Genomic DNA, 18,807 nt, shown 5'->3' on the forward strand with positions numbered 1-18,807 from the left:
TCTTCCCTCTGGCTTCATTCTTGTGATATCCTGTGCCCTCAAGTCCTTTCAGGGCTGTGCAGAGTATCAGCAGTTGTCTGGGTGATCATCTCTTTCCCAGGTCTTGAGTGGAGAAAATATAACAGCAAGAACCTTCAAATGGGAGATTATGGGAAGGCCCCAGGTTTAGTTAGACAGGACCTGGGTCCTGGGTTAGTTACTCCCATTACTTCCCCAGTTTTCTGTATCCATACCTGTAAATTGAGAGGGTTAAAATAATATAGTCTCTAATTGCTTAACATAATTTCCATGGAACCATGTATATTTCTAGATTAGATAGTTCTACCATTCTTTGATTCTGTGTGATATACTGGCCATCCTTAGGTGCTTTTTAAAAAACAAGTTTACTAGATTATATAGATAATAGCCTATGCATATATATATGTATATACATGTATGTATATGTGTATATACATATATGCACACACATATATATGGATAGATTGTTTCACAGGTAAACACACAGGTGACACTGACTATGCCAGTGTAAGACAGGTAGAGACACTCTCATAGGTTCATTCTTGATTTGGGCAGACAGGAAGACAGGAACAGAGTCACAGTATGGGGTCAAATGAACTAGCTTACTTTATTATAGTCTAATCTTCTCAAAGGGAGTTTCTGATAATGGGAACACCCATTCCTACAGGATCCCTCAAAAGGGAGCAGCAGCAAATACCTCTGTATCTTGATGGGGTCAGTCGAGACAGGCACAACATTCCAGCTTGTGCACCCCCCAAAAGCTCTCTAAGCCTCAGTGGGGGCCAGTTGAGGCAGGTATATGCATTACCCAAATCACAAATTCCCCACTTACTGACCAGTGCCCACTTGCTTTATAGGGCAACAGACAAAGAAGGCATCTTGTCAACATTGAGCTCACAGGTTTTCCATTATCTCATCCCGATATCTCACTGTGCAGTCGCAGCTGAACTCAAAAGTTTATAGTATTTATCATTATATAACACTGTGCAAGCAAGGTGGAGATGTTTATAAGTCATGAGCCTGGGAATTATTATCTAGCTTCTGGGAGCCAGAGATTGTTATGGTCATGAATGCTGTGAACTAAACTCTAAGAAAGAATAACTAAAATCCACCTTACATACATATATAATAGCTAATATTTACATAGTGCCAACTATGTGCTAGGCTCTTTTACAAATATATCTTAATCTTTACAACAGCCCTGGGAGGTGGATGTTATTTGCATTTTGAAGATGAAGAACCTGAGGCAAATTGAGGTTAAATGACTTACCATGGGTCACAGAACTAACATGTATTTGAAACTGAATTTGAACTCAGGGCTTCCTGACTCCTGGTTCAGCACTCTATCCATCATATCACCTAGCTGTGCCAGAGCTTTAAAGAGTTGTGTGAGTTATTTCTCTTTTATTGGGAGGGAAGGAGAGAAAGAGGTGAAAGAAATAACCTAAATTATTAATGGATCTTAAACTTAGACTTGAATTTTTTTTATAGTACGGTACAGATACAATCCATTCCTCTGCAATTGAATAACACATGAAAGTTTGGAAGCAGAACAATTGAAATGGTCCCCCCACTTCCCATGTCCCGGCCTGTGTTCTGAATAGCACTTAGTGCTGTCCTCCGTTCATGTCAGCTGTTTTATGTAAATGTAATTGATCATCTTACAAGCCTTTTGGGGACAGTGGGGTGGGGTGAGTAGTCAGTAAGATTGCTTTTCTCACTAAGGTATTTTAAAGATATTTAATTATTTCAGGCTTTTATTTCACTTGTAGAATGGGGCAATTATTACATCTTGAGATTTTATATTTATTTTGATGTTTCCCTGCCCTTCCTTAATAGAATGCACTGGAAGATGTCAGATGTAGGCACTGGGCCCAGAAAGGTCTGAAAATGTATATATTATCTGCAGAACAGAACAGGTTTGCCTACTGATTTGTTTGGTTCTTTCACTTTTTCTTACATGGCACATAAAATCCTGGAAATCTCAGAGGTAGCAAGAAAGTGTTCTAGGAAGTGGAAATTATGATGAAGCTTCATGGAAATTATCTCATACCTAGTTTTCTGAGATTTCCTGATTTCTAGAGAGGGCTTCCTTACAAAGAGGTAAAGTTAGCATTTCTAAAGGGAAGTTATTCTTTTGATTGGATGATATTTGTCAATGCTGCATCATTCTACATATTATTACCAGTGATATTCAACTGGCTAATGTTCAATATTAGCCAGATGACATCTGACAGTTACCTGGCTAATGTCCAATGTAAACTAAAAATTTAAGAATATACTCTTCCCCTTACCTCTTCTTTTGAGCATTTTAATTTGCAAGATTGAAATGAAATGGTTCCTAGTCTTTTATTTTGTCAGGGGAGAGAGTATGTGTTTGTACACACACACACACACACACACACACACACACACACACACACACACTACATATAAAATATTGGACTAGATCTATGATTTTGTTGGTATAGGGTAGAGGTATCAGACATACATATACACACATATATGTGTATACACACATATATACACACATGTACATACATATACACACATATACACACATACATATATGCACATACACCTTTATATACACATGCATACATATATGTATACACACATACATGTACGCACACACCTTTGTATATACACATATATGTATACATACACGCATACGCATACATATATGTATACACATACACACATGTGTATGCACATATACACACATGCACATACATATATGTATACATATGTATACACACATATACATAGTACTTTGCAAATCTTAAAGTATTAAATGAAGTTAGCTGTCAACATGGTTGTCATCATCATCATCATCTTCATCACCATCATCATCATCATCATCATCATCATCATCATCATCGAGTATTGAGAGTTTAAGTGATTTACCCAAGGTTACATAGTCAATATGTGTCAGAGATTGGACTTGAACCCAGTTCTTCTTAACTCTGAGACTGGTTTGCTAACTAGTAGACTATAAACTCTTTAATTTGAAATAAATACAAGATAATTGTGGGGAGGGATTGGGAAAGAGGAGATAAAAGCAGCTGTGGGGTTTAAAAAAGGTTTCCTGTAGAAGGTGGCCCTTGAGTGGGTCTTGAAGAAGACTAAGGAAATTTAAGAAGAGATAAGAGAGACTCGGAGTACGTTTCTGGTACAGGGACAGCTAGGGCCAAGGCCTAGCTGCAGCTGAAGTGCTGTGTATGAACAGTAAGGATGCTGGACTTGGGAGTACATGAAGGGAAGTCATCGTTAATAAATCTGGAAAGGTAGATTGAGGTCAGGTTTAAAGAACTTTATATTCCTTATATATATCTGATCAAATATAAAGTTTATATTTGATCCTAGAGGTAATGGTGAGCCATTGGAATTTAAGTTTTAAGACAGAAAAGGAGACCAGACAACAAATAAAATTGAAAAACATGCAATTATCCTTTATTAAAATGTAAACATTATTAGTTCTTAATGATTTGCTAATGTATTAGCTTAATAAATAGTTCTGTTTTATAGAAAAATACATAAATAGCTGCAGATGTGCTCATCTCTACTTTTTTTTTGGTACTAAATGCCCAACTAGTTTCCCCTCAAAGCCACAGCCATACCTGTTAGCAGTTATCTAAATTACAAATATTAGCCCCAAGTGAAGAAAATCTATAGTTTCTACAGGTGTTGCCAACTTGGCAAACCCAGATCTATAAAGTGATGGTTGTCATCATAGCATGCAATGACAACTTTGAAAATAAAAGAGATAGAAGGCTAGGGGAGCAGTTAGGAAGGAGGAGGAGGGGCTGGTGATGGGAAAGCAGATCTGAAAAGTCCTGTCTAAAAATGATGAACTAATGTTATAAATAAAAATAATTTTATGTGCATCCTAATTGAGTTCCTCTCTTACCCTCACCCAGATTTTGGTATATGGTACCCACCATAGCATGGTGCTATTTCCCCTTTAGATCAGAATGTTTCATCAAAACTGTTGGCAGCGCATGCCATCAAAACTGAGCATAGAAATGTGGCTGCTGCCAGGTTTATATTGCCTGCCAGTGGGAACACTGATAGAATGAAGGTTTGAAATGACTATAATTTGCTGCCTCCCAGTTATCAAGTGCATCAGTCTTGCCTCTTCTAGCTTTTTCTCATCTTCTCCCTAATTACCAAAAAAAGAGGAAATTTTTTTAAAGACACAACTCACCAAGGATGGAAATATTGAAATACTCCCCTAAATTATCAGAGACTATAAATTTATGTGCCTTTCCCTCCCAACTCCAAAATAATGTCTCATTTAAAAAAATGTTTCTCTTGCAGTTATATTTCATGTCATCTTTTTGGTTATAAATTGTCAGTCACAAATCATCACCTTGATTAAAGTGTTCCCTTATGGAAACTAGATCAGCCTGTACAATGCAAAGCTGACTTCTAATTAGTCTGACCTGGGGTTTCTGAGCTGAGGATTTACCAAATAAACTCTAAAAATCTAAACAAGTTTGGCAAATAATGAAAAGATCTTCGTTTTTCTCTTGTATGTACATGCTGTTTCTCTCTCCTTCTCCTTCCTCTTTTCCTAACCCTTCTTTTGTCTCACAGCTGTGTAATGGAGGGTCTGTCTCGGATCTTGTCAAAGGCCTACTGAAGTGTGGTCAACGCTTGGACGAAGATGTAATCTCCTACATCTTGTATGGAGCCCTTTTGGTAAGGATGCCTATGAAACGGATCAGGAGAGCAGAGAGTGCAACTTGTCCATCCAGGTTTTCATGTATATGCTGTGGAAATACAACAGTCTTATAGTGTGTGGAAATACAACAGTGGTGTTGGTTATGGCGGTTAGTGGAGGAGGAAAGAAGGAAAGGAGATGTCTCCCAAGTGATCCCCCACAAATAGTTGTTTGGTCCAAGTACAGATTGTCTTCATTAGACTATTTTTTTTAATAGCAGGGCAATTGTTTTTAAATAAGCATGCTCATTGTCTTTTTCCTTTGGTGACTGCCATGATGATGATGATGCTTTGACATACAGGGTCTTCAGCACTTGCATAACAACCGGATTATCCACCGTGACGTCAAGGGGAACAACATTCTTCTGACAACAGAAGGAGGAGTTAAGCTCGTTGACTTTGGTAATGACTGTTTGCCATTTGTTTTCTTGACTGTCTCTGTTAAGCCAGAGGGTGCAATTTATTTTCATCTGACTGGGGGCCTTGCTGCAGCACCGCAGGCTGTGAGGGGCTTTTCCAGTTGGAAACATGGATCCATGGTCTACGCGCTGGAGGGGGAGCAGATGGAGCACCCTAGGAGATGCTGTCACAGCATCTATTTGGGGGTTTTAAAGCATTTCCTATTAACAATAAAAATGTTACTCAAAAAAAAACCCTTTCAGTAAAAAAAAAATTGTTGGTATTCTAGTAAGTGCACTCTGTGTCTGAGGGCAATTGCCTTTAATTTGATTTTTGACATTCCTTCTTTTGCATATGAAAAGAAAAAGCTGCTTGGTCTCTCAAATGACTTTTGCTTGCTTCAGGCATATTTACTCCCAGTGAGCAGAAGGTAAAGTGGTCCTGTGGGTCTGAGAGCTAACTTCCATTTAAATTGTGATTATTGCCGTTGCATGTGAGGTTGGTTAAACTGGAAACATTAGTATGAAATGGAAATGGTGAAAGGAAATATGTAGTGATATTATATATTCCCACAGATCTTTTCAACATCTCCTCTGGAAATACCATGTATAGGGATAGACTAACAGACCCTAGAAACAGCATGGAGTGGTGGATAGAGTACTGTGCTTGATGTCAGTAAAATTTATATTCATATTCTGCCTTTGACACTTAGTAGCTTTGTGACTCTGGACACATCAGTGTATTTCTGTTTACTTCAGAAGATTCCATAGGACTTATCTACTAAATAGCAGATGAGTTGCATTCTTCTTTGGTGGAGAAAATTTCCACGCCTGGAGTTCTCCATGGTAATCACAGATTATTCATACAAACATACATGCCATCTGATGTTTTTATTGTTTATTGTTGACATTTTATTATTGTTTTTTTGGCTGATTAATTGTGTCTGACTTCACTACCCCATTTGGGGTTTTCTTGGTAAAGATCCTGGTGCAATTTGCCATTTCCTTCTCCAGCTCGTTTGACAGATGAGGAAACTGAGACAAACAGGATAGGGTCACATAGCTAGTGTCTGATTGAACTCAGGTTCTCATGGCTCCAGGACTCTATCCACTGTGCCAGCTAACTTCCCCAAGGGTTGGTGTTTTCCTAACAGGAAAAAAAATCAACCCAGTATTAAGCAACCTCAGTAATCCACTAGTTAAAGAAAAAAGGAAAATGTAGCATTTTTATCTTTATGTATTTATTTACAAATGTCAAATACAAAACCAAAATGAAGACTTACAGCTCTGTTAGGTTATTTGCCTAGAAGTATTAGTCATTTTAATAATAGGAAGGGAGCCAGGAGAATGAGATCCCTAAATGAGTTAAATGACTGACTAAAATGATTCATTTGAAAATACACCATGAATTATTGCTTTAGTTATCTTTATTTGCTAGTGAGAGAATAGGAGAAAATAGGAGGTAGCATTAAGCAATAGCACGACCTAGACTGGAGTGAATCTTATGACATCAAACCTAGAGTCAGAACTAGGGTTGGATGACTGGAGCTTTGCTCCAGGGCACCAACTTTAGAGAACCCTGGAATCACTTACAGTCCTTTAGCAGAACAGAAACAATTGAGCTTGGCATTGAGTTAGTAAGAATGATTCATCCAAATGGGAAACTATCAGATAACAGCTCCCAGGGACCTCTCCAGCAAAGGACTAACCTTGATGTCCCACAGTTTCCCCGAAATCTCCTCCCAAATGAGGAAGTACTTCAGGCCTCTTTCTCTGGATTAGATTTTTGGTAACTTTGCATCTGATCAAGCCCTTTGGCAGAGTATCTTGTGGTGAATCGTCAGTGATCTTTCCTAGGCTGAAAGTGCAGTGGTCACTAACAGGCCCAGTCCCACTACTGATCATCAGGGCTGCTTTGACTTGATCTTCCTACCTTTGCTCCTCCTTAGTCAGCCTCTGCCTTTCCCCCTCATCTCACTCCAGCATACCATATTGGTGCTGTCCTGGACGCACACACCTCATTGGCTTACACCGCCCATTGCAGCTCTAACTGCCCAACTAGGTGCAGCAGTGGAGAGAGCTTCGGACCAGCAATCAAGAAGATCCGAGTTCCAATTTAACTTCAGAAACTTACTAGCTAAGTGACCCTGGGCAAGTCACTTAATTTCTATTTGCCTCAGTTTTCTCATCTGTAAAACAGGAATAATGAGATAATAATTGCAAAGCACTTAGCACCACACCTTCACAGAGTAAGCACATGGAAATGTTAGCCATTACTATTGTTATGGTTGTTGTTCGTATGAGCCTCCCCCCAGCAGGGATTATCGTCATTCTCACCATTCTCAGTGTTTCCTTCACTTCTAAAGCAGAACATAACTTCTCCATCCCTCCCCCACCTCCCACTGAAACTTTTGATTGAATTGACCTGAGTTATTTTACCTGGCTATTCACCAAACAGTTTGGTTAAAAATCAACAAATATTTTCTGGATTGATCATTCAGAGCTCATGGTACCCTATTGACTACTAAGCATGTACTTACTTTCCCTAACCCTCGTGGAAGGCAACCAAACTTTACCAGGTCTAGAAGTGACCTGGAATAATCCCAAGATTTCCTGACTCTGGTTGGGAACAATGACTTACCTGTTAAAATCTTGATCAGGTTAGTGTTCATTTGAAGTGCAGTGCTTATGGAATTATGTTGTTAGGATCAAGGATGCAAATGAGACTGCACTCCACAAGCATCAATCAACTTTATATAAGCAACTCAACTTTACTACATAAGCATCTCCTTCTGAAGACAAACATCTGCCTTCCACATGTTGGGATGCACCCAATGGAACTATTTCAACAAAGGTGAAATCTCTGTCTCTGATTCTTAGTAAGATCAGACATTTAGCATTAGAAGGAGAAAACCAAGACTCAGAAGTTCTATGATTTGTGCAAGGTCACCCAGGTAGAAAGGGGAAGAGCTGGGATTTGGAACCCCTCCCATCTTTAGGAAATTCATAGTTCCTAGGAGTCGCTTGGTTAGTGCTTTTTCATCAAAAGCAGATTTGATTAGAAGGAGTTTGTATGTAAAAAGGGTCCCATGACCTAAAAAAGTTTAAGAACTTTGATCCAGTCTGGTATCCTCATTTTTATTTATTTGTTTATTTATTCTGTATCTGCATTTTATAGATGAAGAAGCTGAGGCTCACAGGGGATGAATAACTTGTCCCAGGTCACACAGATCATAAGGTGCAGAGATAGGATTCCAACTTCGAGCCATGACACCAAACCCAGAACTTTTCCTACTGTACCTCACTGATATGCCCCATTTATGAAAATGAAGACAATCCTATGATAGGCTGTATTCCAGTTGGCAGTCATGTTCATTTCAAAAATACACCCCCCTCTAGTGAATTGACTAAAACTGAAAACTGTGTGAGACAACATCACTGGCTCACTTCCATTTTCCATCACTTATTTTATTTCAGGTGTTTCAGCTCAGTTAACCAGCACACGTCTACGAAGAAACACTTCGGTTGGCACGCCATTTTGGATGGCTCCTGAGGTAAGCATTGTATGACTTGACTATGTCACTGGGTGTTTCTGCGTGCTGACGGATGCAGTATTCTGTGGTATATTCTTCTGTAAAGTCTCAGGGTAGTAACACAGGAAGAAGAAAATTGGCTGTTGTTGTTGGTTTTTTTCCTGTCTATACAGTGATAGTCCCAGAAGTGGTTGTTACTGACTGTCATTGCTTAGTCAAGAATGGTTAGACAGCAGTTTTTCTGGAAAAAGTTAGCATAGTGAAAACCCTGTTTGATTTGAAGTCAGAGGACCTGGGCTTAAATCCTAGTTTTTATACTTACAATGTGTGTGACCTTGGGAAAATTGGTTAATCTCTCTGGGCCTCAGTTTCCTGAACTGTAAAATAAAGAGGTTTGACTAGATGACCTATAAGGTCCGTTTCAGATCTACATCTATGCTCTCAGAGTTTTAGTGGATTACAAAGTTTAGTACAAGTTAGTGGTGCAACGTGGTATCGGAAAAAGCAACTGTAATCCTGGGCTGAATTAGGAGTGAGTTAGCTTAAAAAGTCAATTAACATTTATTTTTCTTCAGTTTTTCAGTTGTGTCTGACTCTTTGTCAACCTGTTTGGGATTATTTTAACAAAGATACTGGAGTGATTTGGCATTTCCTTCTCCAGTTCATTTTACAAATGAGGAAACTGAAGCAAACAGGGTTAAGTGATTTGCCCGGGGTCACAGAGAAAGTGTCTGAGACCTGATTTGAACTCAGGAATATGAGTCTTTCTGACTCCAGATCTAGCACTCTATCCACTCTACCACCTAGCTCCTCTAATATTTAATAAATACTTACTATGTGCCAGAAACCATGCTAAATTCTAGGGATACAAATAAAGGCAAAAAATAGATCCTGTTCTTAAAGACACAACATATAAACAAATGTATACAAACAATATATACAAGATACGTTTGAAATAATCAACAGAAGTAAAGCTTTAAAATTAAGTGGGATCAGAAAAAATTTCCTAAGGAAGGTGAAATTTTAGCTGGGATTTGAAGGAACAGGGAAGGGAGGTGATAATTTTACTATTTGCAGCTAAGTGGCACAGTAGATAGAGTGCCAGGCCTGGAGTCAGGAAGACCTCTTCCTGAGTTCAAATCGGGCTTCAGACACTTACTAGTTGCGTGACCCTGACAAGTCACTTAACCCTTTTTGACTCAGTTTCCTCATCTGTAAAATAAACTGGAAGAGGAAATGGCAAACTACTCTACTATTTCTGCCAAGAAAACCCCAAATGGGGTCATGAAGAATTGGACACAACTGAACAACAAAAAAATTTAACTCTATTCAGCCTTTGTCAGATCAGATCTGGAGTATTGTTTTCAGTTTATTTTCCACAATTGAAGAAGGATATTGACAAACTGGAGGGCAGTGCTAAAAGACCTTGAGTCCATGTCGTATGAGAATCAGTTGGAGGAACTGGATGTGTTAAGCATGGAGAAGAGATGACTCAAGAGTTAATAGTAGCTGTCTTTAAATTTGTAAAGGGTTATCAGATGGAAGAGAGAGTAGACTTGTTCTCTTTGGCCCCAGAAAGTAGAACCAGGAGCAACGAAGGAAGTTGCCAAGAGGAAAATTTAAGCTTGATAGCAGGAAAAACTTCATAACAGAGAGATCCAAAAGTGAAATGGGTGGACTCAGGCACTCACTGGAGGTCTTCAGGCAGAAACTGGATTAACACTTGTCCATTTGTTTATAGAGGGGATTCCCACTGGGTGTAGGTTACATCAGAAAGCTGGAGGTCCCATCTCTCTCTAAAATTCTGGGATTTTGTTCTCTGCTCCCTGGCACATGATCACTCCTCTTGTAGGCTCTGTGGTTTTTATTACTATTGTTTTGTCAAGATGAAGGCCTGGGCCTAATTCAGTCCTGATGCCATCTAAAATCAGTTATGGGACCTACTGTGAAATGACGCATGTGGTGGTTTGGGAAGTTTTCCAGCTAGATAACAGCATGCTCTGAAGCAGGAATATCTCATCGAGTGAATGTTTAATTTGTGCAACATCCTGTGCCATAAACAAGGCTATGCCTCCAGGATTATTAAAACTGGCCTCTTTAATAAGAGGTCTAAAGTATGGAAGATGTGCCAAAAGGATTAGGAGGGATTTGGGGGCAGGGAGGGGAGGGTTCTTCCTTCCTCTCATTTAGAACTAGCAGGTTCCTGTATTAGTTCTGGATTGGTATCTTCTTTAAGGAAGCATAATTGAGGTCACTGAATTCTTCTCCATGGTGGAACAGCAGCATGCTGTGGAAGGTCTTGTTCATATCACAGAAAGCAGCAAGATGGTGGCCTCAGAATTAGCAAGTGTAATTAAAAGAAACCTACCCTGAGTTTTGCAATTTCCAAAAGGTGTTTGGAATAAGAACACAAAAAAATTTTTTTTTTCACCTTTCCAACTGTAGCTGGGTTGAACAAAATAAGTACAGTGTTTCTTTAGGGGGTAGTTTTGTGGTCTAATAGTGAGCTTTTAATACCCAGATTCCCTGGAACTGGTTCAGATCTCAGCAGGGTCAAGTCAACTCTCCATCCTGCTGAGGTGGATAAATTGAGTAGAGGCAGTTTACTGTGCGGGAGTCCCTTGGATGAGCCTTTGAAAAGCCTGACTGGCTGACTGCTCTCTATGCAGGTGCCAAAGATTCCATCAAGCAGACATTGAGATCTGCTCTGTGGCCCTACCTGCAATCCCTGGGATTTAGCTAAAACCCCAGGACTACTGAGCATCATTTCATTCCTGGTGTTTATCGTCCAAATGAAGACTATATTTAGCTAGTACGATGGCGGAAACCTATGTCCAATATTCTCTTTTTGGATCGTCCACTATAGCAAATTAAAATGTTAGACCTTAACTGTTTTATTGGTAATGATTCAGATTGAGGGTATCAATTGTGGAGTAGTGAGAAGAATACTGGGTTTGCAGTCAAAAGACCTGAGTTTGAATCTAGGCTCTGACACTTATTAGATATGTGACCATAGTCAAGCCAGTTTATACCTCTAGGCCTCTGTTTCCTCATTTTAAAAATGAAGGGAAGAGATAGAAGGGTAGATTCTTCTTAACTGAAAAACATATACGTTTAAAAAAAGAAAAGAAAGGGGTTGGAGTGGATGATGGTCTCAACTAGTTCTGAAATCTTAATGTTAAATTAACATTCTTTACAACTAATGGACAGCAGAAAGGTAAAAGTTCATATGGTAATTTTACTACATTCTCACTTTTGAGTAAAGTCATATTTGAATATGGGCAGGTAGGTGGTGCAGTGGATAGAGCTCTGAGGTCAAGTCAGGAAGACTCATCTTCCTGAGTTCAGATCTGGTTTCAGACACTTACTAACTGTTTGACCCTGGGCAAGTCACTTAACCCTGTTTGCCTCAGTTTCCTCATCAGTCGAATGTGCTGGAGAAGGAAACAGCAAACCGCTCCAGTATCTTTGCCAAGAAAACCCCGAATGGGGTCATCAAGAGTTGAATATGACTGAAAATGACTGAACAAAATATTTGAATTAGGACTCTTTTCTGGAGTACTATAATCATACACACTACTAAAAGCAACACCAAATACCAATTTATATATATTTAAAAGAGGACACTGTTACTACCATTGGTTACTAATCATTGATTCTGCTTTTATTTGAAGAGATTTAAATATATTCTTAATTATTTTTTTTACTACTTTGACTTTTCATTTTGAAAGCATTAGCAACTGAGATATCTAATTTAAAAAGTGCTGCTCCCCAAACTAAGTAGCTAAGTGAATGTGACCCTCCTTGGATTAAATACTGAATAGCTGTCAAGGAGTACAGTTCTTCCAGACAGTGCAAAGCAGCAACACAAATTGTCTCTTCAACAGTGCCCATTCATTCTCACTAGCTTCCTGATTGAAGCTACTAAACGTTGTAGAATAGAAACTGTCAGTCAAGCAGAGCAGTAGGAGAATATGATAAGACATGAATAACTCAGTGGAAACTCTATACATAGAACTGCCAAAGGATTCTCAGATGCTCTTGTGCTACCTGGACTTTTGGGAGGGGGAAGAGAACAAGAGATATTGTGATTTTGGTTTGTCCTTTGTTTTCAAAGAGGACCATGATATCAGGAAGGTGATGCCATGACTTAGAAATGAATTGGATTTAAGTGAGGCAGAACTGTGCAAAATCACCAGCCTCAATGTCTCCTCCAGGGTCATCTGGGTCCAGTGGTAAGACATAGATCAGGATGACTGGAGATGGCCCTGAACAAGATCCCGAAAAGATGAAAAATAACCTTAGAGGAGAAAGAACTAGCAGCTCAGGGAAATGGGAAAGGTCAGAGCTGCCAGCAGAAAGATTAATAAACATAACAAAAGAAAGTTTTCAGAGATGGGTACAAATAGAAAGAATGACTAATATTTCTCAGTCAGGGTAGGAAGAGAAGGCCTGCAAGAGGGAAAGGCTTTGTCAGAGCTCAAGTGGCCAGAGTGGAAGAATCTCAACTCCGATTGCCCCAGGGGATGACACAGCTGCCATAGGCTGCTCATACCTAAATCTGCCCATCCCTTCATCTCCCCTCATTTTATAAATGAAGAGGCCAAGTCCCAGAGTCAAACATGGAAAATAAAGACTGGTTATAATTGCAATTGTTTACATTTGCATAGTGTTTTAAGGTTTACATAGAATGATTTCCTCACATCTCTTTAAGACAGGTAGTACAAGTATTATTATCACCATTTTACAGATGTGGAAATTGAATCTGCGAGTGGTGAAGTAACTTCCTCTGTACCACTGAGCTAATAAGTGTGAACAGACTAGATGAATTCTCAGGTCCATGACAGCATAAAGTTCTATGACTATGATTTCGCACATCGTAATGAAGCTATTATTTAGACTCTAAATAACTGGTGAAAATGAGTGATGGTTTGGGGAATTTACCATTTGCCACTGATGTATTATCACCTGGGGAGCCAGCTATTTTAGAAAAGGCAGAGTTCAGTCAGATGTTCTGTTCCAGGTCACACAGTTGGGACTAGGATGACTGTTTCTTGTTACTTCCATAGCTGGTAAGTGTCTAAGGCAGGGATCAAACCCAGAAATCTGATTCCTAGGATGGTACCTTTTCTATTACATCATGCTACAGTCAGTTTAGAGGGCAACAAGACATAGCAGGTAGGGAAATGGAGCCTGCTAATGTGTCAGGCTTGGAGTTAAGCACCTTACAAACATCTCATTTGATCATCAAAATAACCCTGAGAAGTAGGTGCTAAATTCCTTTTTACAGTTGAGGAAACTAAGGCAAGAGGTTAAGTGACTTGACTAGGGTCATACTGCTTGTGGGATTTAAAGGTAAAGTCTTCTTGACTCTGAGTCCAGTGTTGTATCCATTGCACCACCACCTGTCTCAGACACCAGCTGTGTGACTCCAAGCTAGTAACCTCTGTGTTCTTAGAAGGGGGCTAGAATTCAGTGACTTTTAAAGTCCCTTCTAGCTTTAGGATGGATGATCGACGATTGTTTGAAATAACAGAATCAGGATTGAAACCCAGTCATGGTGACACCAGCTGCTGAATTCCATCCACTACACGTGACTGCCCTGCATGTCACCAGCTATATACAAATGAACAGCTTGAAAGTGCGCAGATTAACGAAAGTTCAGCTTTGTCCAATTTAAGAGGTATTTGACTTCACTTCTTGGTTCTATCTAGATCAATGAGGTACCTTCTTTAAGCCTCTGTTCCTCTTATTGTTTGTGTGTGGCATCACTGCTCACATCCTCAGGCTTACTTTTTTGTCATGTCTCTCTTGCTTCTCATCAGTTACCACATTCCTGACAATTCTCCCTCCTCAACACTTGTCCCTTCTTCTCTGTTCCTGCTTTCACAGGAGTCCCCATCACCATCTACCTGAACTGTTTCCATAGTCTCCAAATAGGTCTTCTGGCCTTCGTGAACTATCTCCTTTAAATCCATTCTTGGGACCATGGTCAGGAGAGCCTGTCTTTCTCATAGACTTGGTAATGCCAATGGTGTGCATGAAAGTCTTCAGTAGCTACTATTACCTCCTTTGTAAAGCTACCTCAGTGAACAGTGTAGTTAACATTCATTAAGCACTTAATATGTGCATCGTATGTCTATACCCAGGCAGATATCAGCCTGTTCTCAAGGATCTGACAGTATCATAGGAAGAAGCGCAAGAACCCAAATCACTGTTATACAAAGAAGAGTGAGATAAGTCAAAGGAGAGTTGTAGACAAAGTGTTATGAGACATTTGAGGAGAGAGAAATAATCTTCATTAGGAAGGACTATATAGAAAGGTTAAAGAAGGAAGTGGTACCTAAGTTGACCCTTGGAAGAATGAGAGAGAATTAAATGGATTATTTGTAGGGGTGAAGGAATCAATTCCAGACAAGTTCAAATTTTTTTGGCCTGACATTCAAGGCCCCCTACAATCTGGCACCATTGTTCTTTTTCAACCTTATCTCACCCAATCGATAAGGATTTATTAAGCACCAACATGGAGCCAGGCACTTGGATTCAAAAAAATGGAACCAAACATATTCTCAGGAATTTTATATTGTATCAGGAGAGATGACATGTAGATTTAGAAGCATATGCAGTAAAAAACCTATATGTGTATATGTGTGTGTGTATGTGTATGTATACACATATATGTATATATACATATATAATGTGTATCTAAATGTATACACAGATAGTAAATACAATATGTTTTGGGAAGGAGGGCCCTAGCAGTTGGGGGAATCAGGAAAGGTTTCATGTAGAACAGGGATTCTTTAAACCTGGAGTCTGATGGGATCTGGGGATAGATTTCAATGGGTCGATGAAATTGGATGGGAAAAAAAGTAACATCTTTATTTCAGTATAATTGTTCGCTTTTTTAAAGAACATTTAAAGGATATTTTAAAGAACAACATTCTGGGAAGGTATCCATAGATTTCGCCAGGTTGCTAAAGGGGTGGGTCTAGAACACAAAAAAATGTTAAGAATCTTTAGTGTAGAAGGTGGGGCTTGAACTGTGTCCTGAAGGAAGAGAAGAAGGATTCTATGAGGCAATAGAGAATGAGAGGCAGTGAAGACAGAAAATGGAATGCAGTGTACAAGGAACTGAAGAAGTCTGCTATGTACCCTAAGACCTAACCAAGCAACACCACTCAGTCCCTCAAATGTGCCATGTGCTCTCCTGCTTCCTTTGTCCATGATGCTCTCTCTCTGTTCTGCCCCATCACATCTTACATTCTATCCTCTTTTTAAAACTCATTTCAAATGTCACTCGCTCTGGAAGCCTTTTTTGATTTCCGCTGGTTGATAACTTTTTCTTTTGGTCCTTACATGTGATTTTGTTTTGCAACTCTCTCATGAATTTGTCTACAATTTTGTATATTGTTTCATATTTTTCTAGAAAACATTAAAATTTATAATACCAGTGGCCCTGTCTTACCTAAAGCTATATCTCCCCAGTGCCTTACACAGTATTCTAGGGGTCACAGTGAATAAAGTACTAAGTCTGGAATCAGGGAAGCCTACATTTTAATCTGGTCTGGCACACTAGATGTGAAATCTTGGGCAAATCACTTAACCTCTATTTGCCTCAGTTTTCTCAACTATAAAAATGGGAATAATAATAGCACCTACTTTCCACAGTTGTTGTCAGGATAAAATGAATTAATGTTTGGAAAACATTTAGCACAGTACCTAGCACATAGTAGGTGCTATATACAAATGTTATTATTATCTCTACACACAGTGTTTGATAAGTATTTGTTGAAATGGCATTTTTAATTTGAATTTGATCCTTATAATAACTCAGTAAGGTAGACAGGGTTGATATTATTATCATCCTTGTTTTATCGCTGAAGAAAGAGATCCAGAGAAAGTAAGGGATAGGGTTTAGACTGGAACCCAGGTCTCCTTCTGAGCTCTTTTTACTACTTCATGTAGAAAATATATGTGAACTATGTGAGGAAAGAATCTTGGGAAGAAGAAACAATAAAGCAGAGCACAGAAGAAAGAACAATGCGTTTGGAGTCAGAATGGTTTCAAATCCTGGCTTTGCCGCTTCCTAACTGTGAGCAAATAACCCTGGGCAAGTCACTAAAATTTTCTGGTCATTAGAGTAGACAACCTCTAAAAGACCCCTCAGCTCCACAGTCCTACTATACTAAATCACTTTACCCTTCTATGTCATTTTCTTCATCTATATGTAAAATTAGGGAGAATGGACAGAGATGATTGCTGAGGTCCTTTATAGAATGTGCTGATTCTTAGGTTTTAGGAAAGGGTAAATATTTCAGGGAAATATTGTGAAATTGGAATGGGAAGAAATATTTAATAAACAACACCCAGAAGGGAAACACCATCTGTGATTTTAAAAATGAATTCATTCTTAAACCCCACCAGCGCATGAGAGATTCCCAATCTACAAAGATCCAGTTCACACTGTATCTTGTTAAAATAGCCAAAGGTCTGTTTCTGTGTTGGAAACAGGCCTGGGAATACAGTAAACATTTGTTTCTTTTTAGAAAAAATATTTTTTCTTCCATCTGCTCAGTGTTGCGAAGGAGACCTAATCAGTGGTGCAGAGAAACAAATCTGGTGTGATAGATCTGAAAATGGGTCTCCCGCAGCCTGGCAAAGAGTTCTGGCTGTGGTACAGTTGCCATAGCAACTATTTAAACCAGAACAGAAACATAGCACACTTTTAGCAACTATCATGTGACTATTAATTATGCCATCAGCTGACTTAACGGCCCTATAATAGCAGCATTTCTTTTGGCATTGTCAGGAAATGGGATGACAAATGAGATCAGTAAAAGCTCTTTGAAAACTGTCCAGGCCTTTTGAGTTATACAGATTGTACAGATGCTGGATTCTTTTTAAGAGCGTTTTTACTAATGATGAAGATCTATTCTTTAATTTTTTGGTATCAGGATTCCTTTACTTTTAAAAAGTTACTGAGTTCAAACCCCACTTCCCTTTTTCCCAAGAATTTTTCTTTATATAGGTTATATCAATATTTACTCTATTAGAAATTAAAATGTCTTAGCATTTTTATGAAGTTAGTTTTGACCTTGTGGACCCTCTGAAAGATTCTTGGGAAGCCCCAGGTCTGGACCACACTTTGAGAACCACCAGTCTAGACCAAAGGCTTTAGCTGTCCAGACCACGTCATTTAATAGTAACCTACTTCATGGTAATCATCCGAGGGAACTAAAAATAATGAAACAAAATTACACAAGGTATCCAAAAATAAAATACTATAGTCTAATTATTTCAAAAAGTATTTATCTTTCATAAAGTTATCAGAGAGAATTCTAGGGGTGGAGCCAAGATGGTGGAGTAGAGAAGCACTCAGTTGAGTTCTCTCAACATTCTCCTCCAAATAACTTTGAGATACCAACTCAAACTTAATTCTGGAGTGGCAGAGCCAACATATAGTCAGCGTGAAACATTCTTCCTGCCCAAGACAACTTGGGAAGTAGGAAAGAGAAATCTGTGACATGGGGGTGGAAGCTGGCTTAGAGGCCACAAGGGATGAACGGCAGTTTTGGGCCTTGTTGGTGGTGACAGCAGCAGCAGCTTTGGAAGTTCTCAAGCCAGAGACAATTAGGGAACCTGGCAACTAGTCAGAAAGAAATTACAGGGGACCCCAGTACTAGCGTTGGATATAGGACCAGACTCTGTTTGGCAACTCCATTGCCTATACCCACTTATGGATCATAATTCAAGGGCAGAGAGGAACAATTTGAGTCAGGAGGAAGTGGGAGTACTAAGGAGCATTATCACTTCTGTACCCAAAGATTAAGAACCTTGAGGAACAGTATCATTTTTGGCCCCAAGGGATCAGGCATCCTGAAGAACAATATCATTTCCAGTCCCAAAGAAGCAGAGGCCTTGAGGAGCATTCGTGATTGCAAACCAAGGGATCAGAGGCCCTTCCTTGGTAAGAACCAGAGTAGAGACCAGGAAAATAGTGTCCACGTGTCTCCCCAGATCATATCATCTGGAAACATTGGAAACTTCCAACCCCCCAAATTAGTTCTGAAGATAGCAGTACAAAAATGTCTAAAGCTTTATATAGTACTTCTCTCTCCTCCCTACTTCCC

General features: G+C 39.2%; 1 protein-coding gene across 1 annotated transcript in view; it reads left to right on the forward strand.

Annotated features, from left to right (window-relative positions):
• Positions 1-18,807, forward strand: part of MYO3B (myosin IIIB) — a 630,862-nt gene that overhangs the window by 17,444 nt on the left and 594,611 nt on the right. The window contains exons 4-6 of the mRNA XM_072615711.1: positions 4,618-4,722; positions 5,046-5,145; positions 8,619-8,695. Of these exons, the coding sequence (XP_072471812.1) occupies positions 4,618-4,722; positions 5,046-5,145; positions 8,619-8,695 (282 nt within the window). The remainder of the gene's footprint in view (positions 1-4,617; positions 4,723-5,045; positions 5,146-8,618; positions 8,696-18,807) is intronic.

Source organism: Notamacropus eugenii, chromosome 5 (genome assembly GCF_028372415.1).
Source record: "Notamacropus eugenii isolate mMacEug1 chromosome 5, mMacEug1.pri_v2, whole genome shotgun sequence".
Taxonomy (NCBI): Eukaryota; Metazoa; Chordata; class Mammalia; order Diprotodontia; family Macropodidae; genus Notamacropus; species Notamacropus eugenii.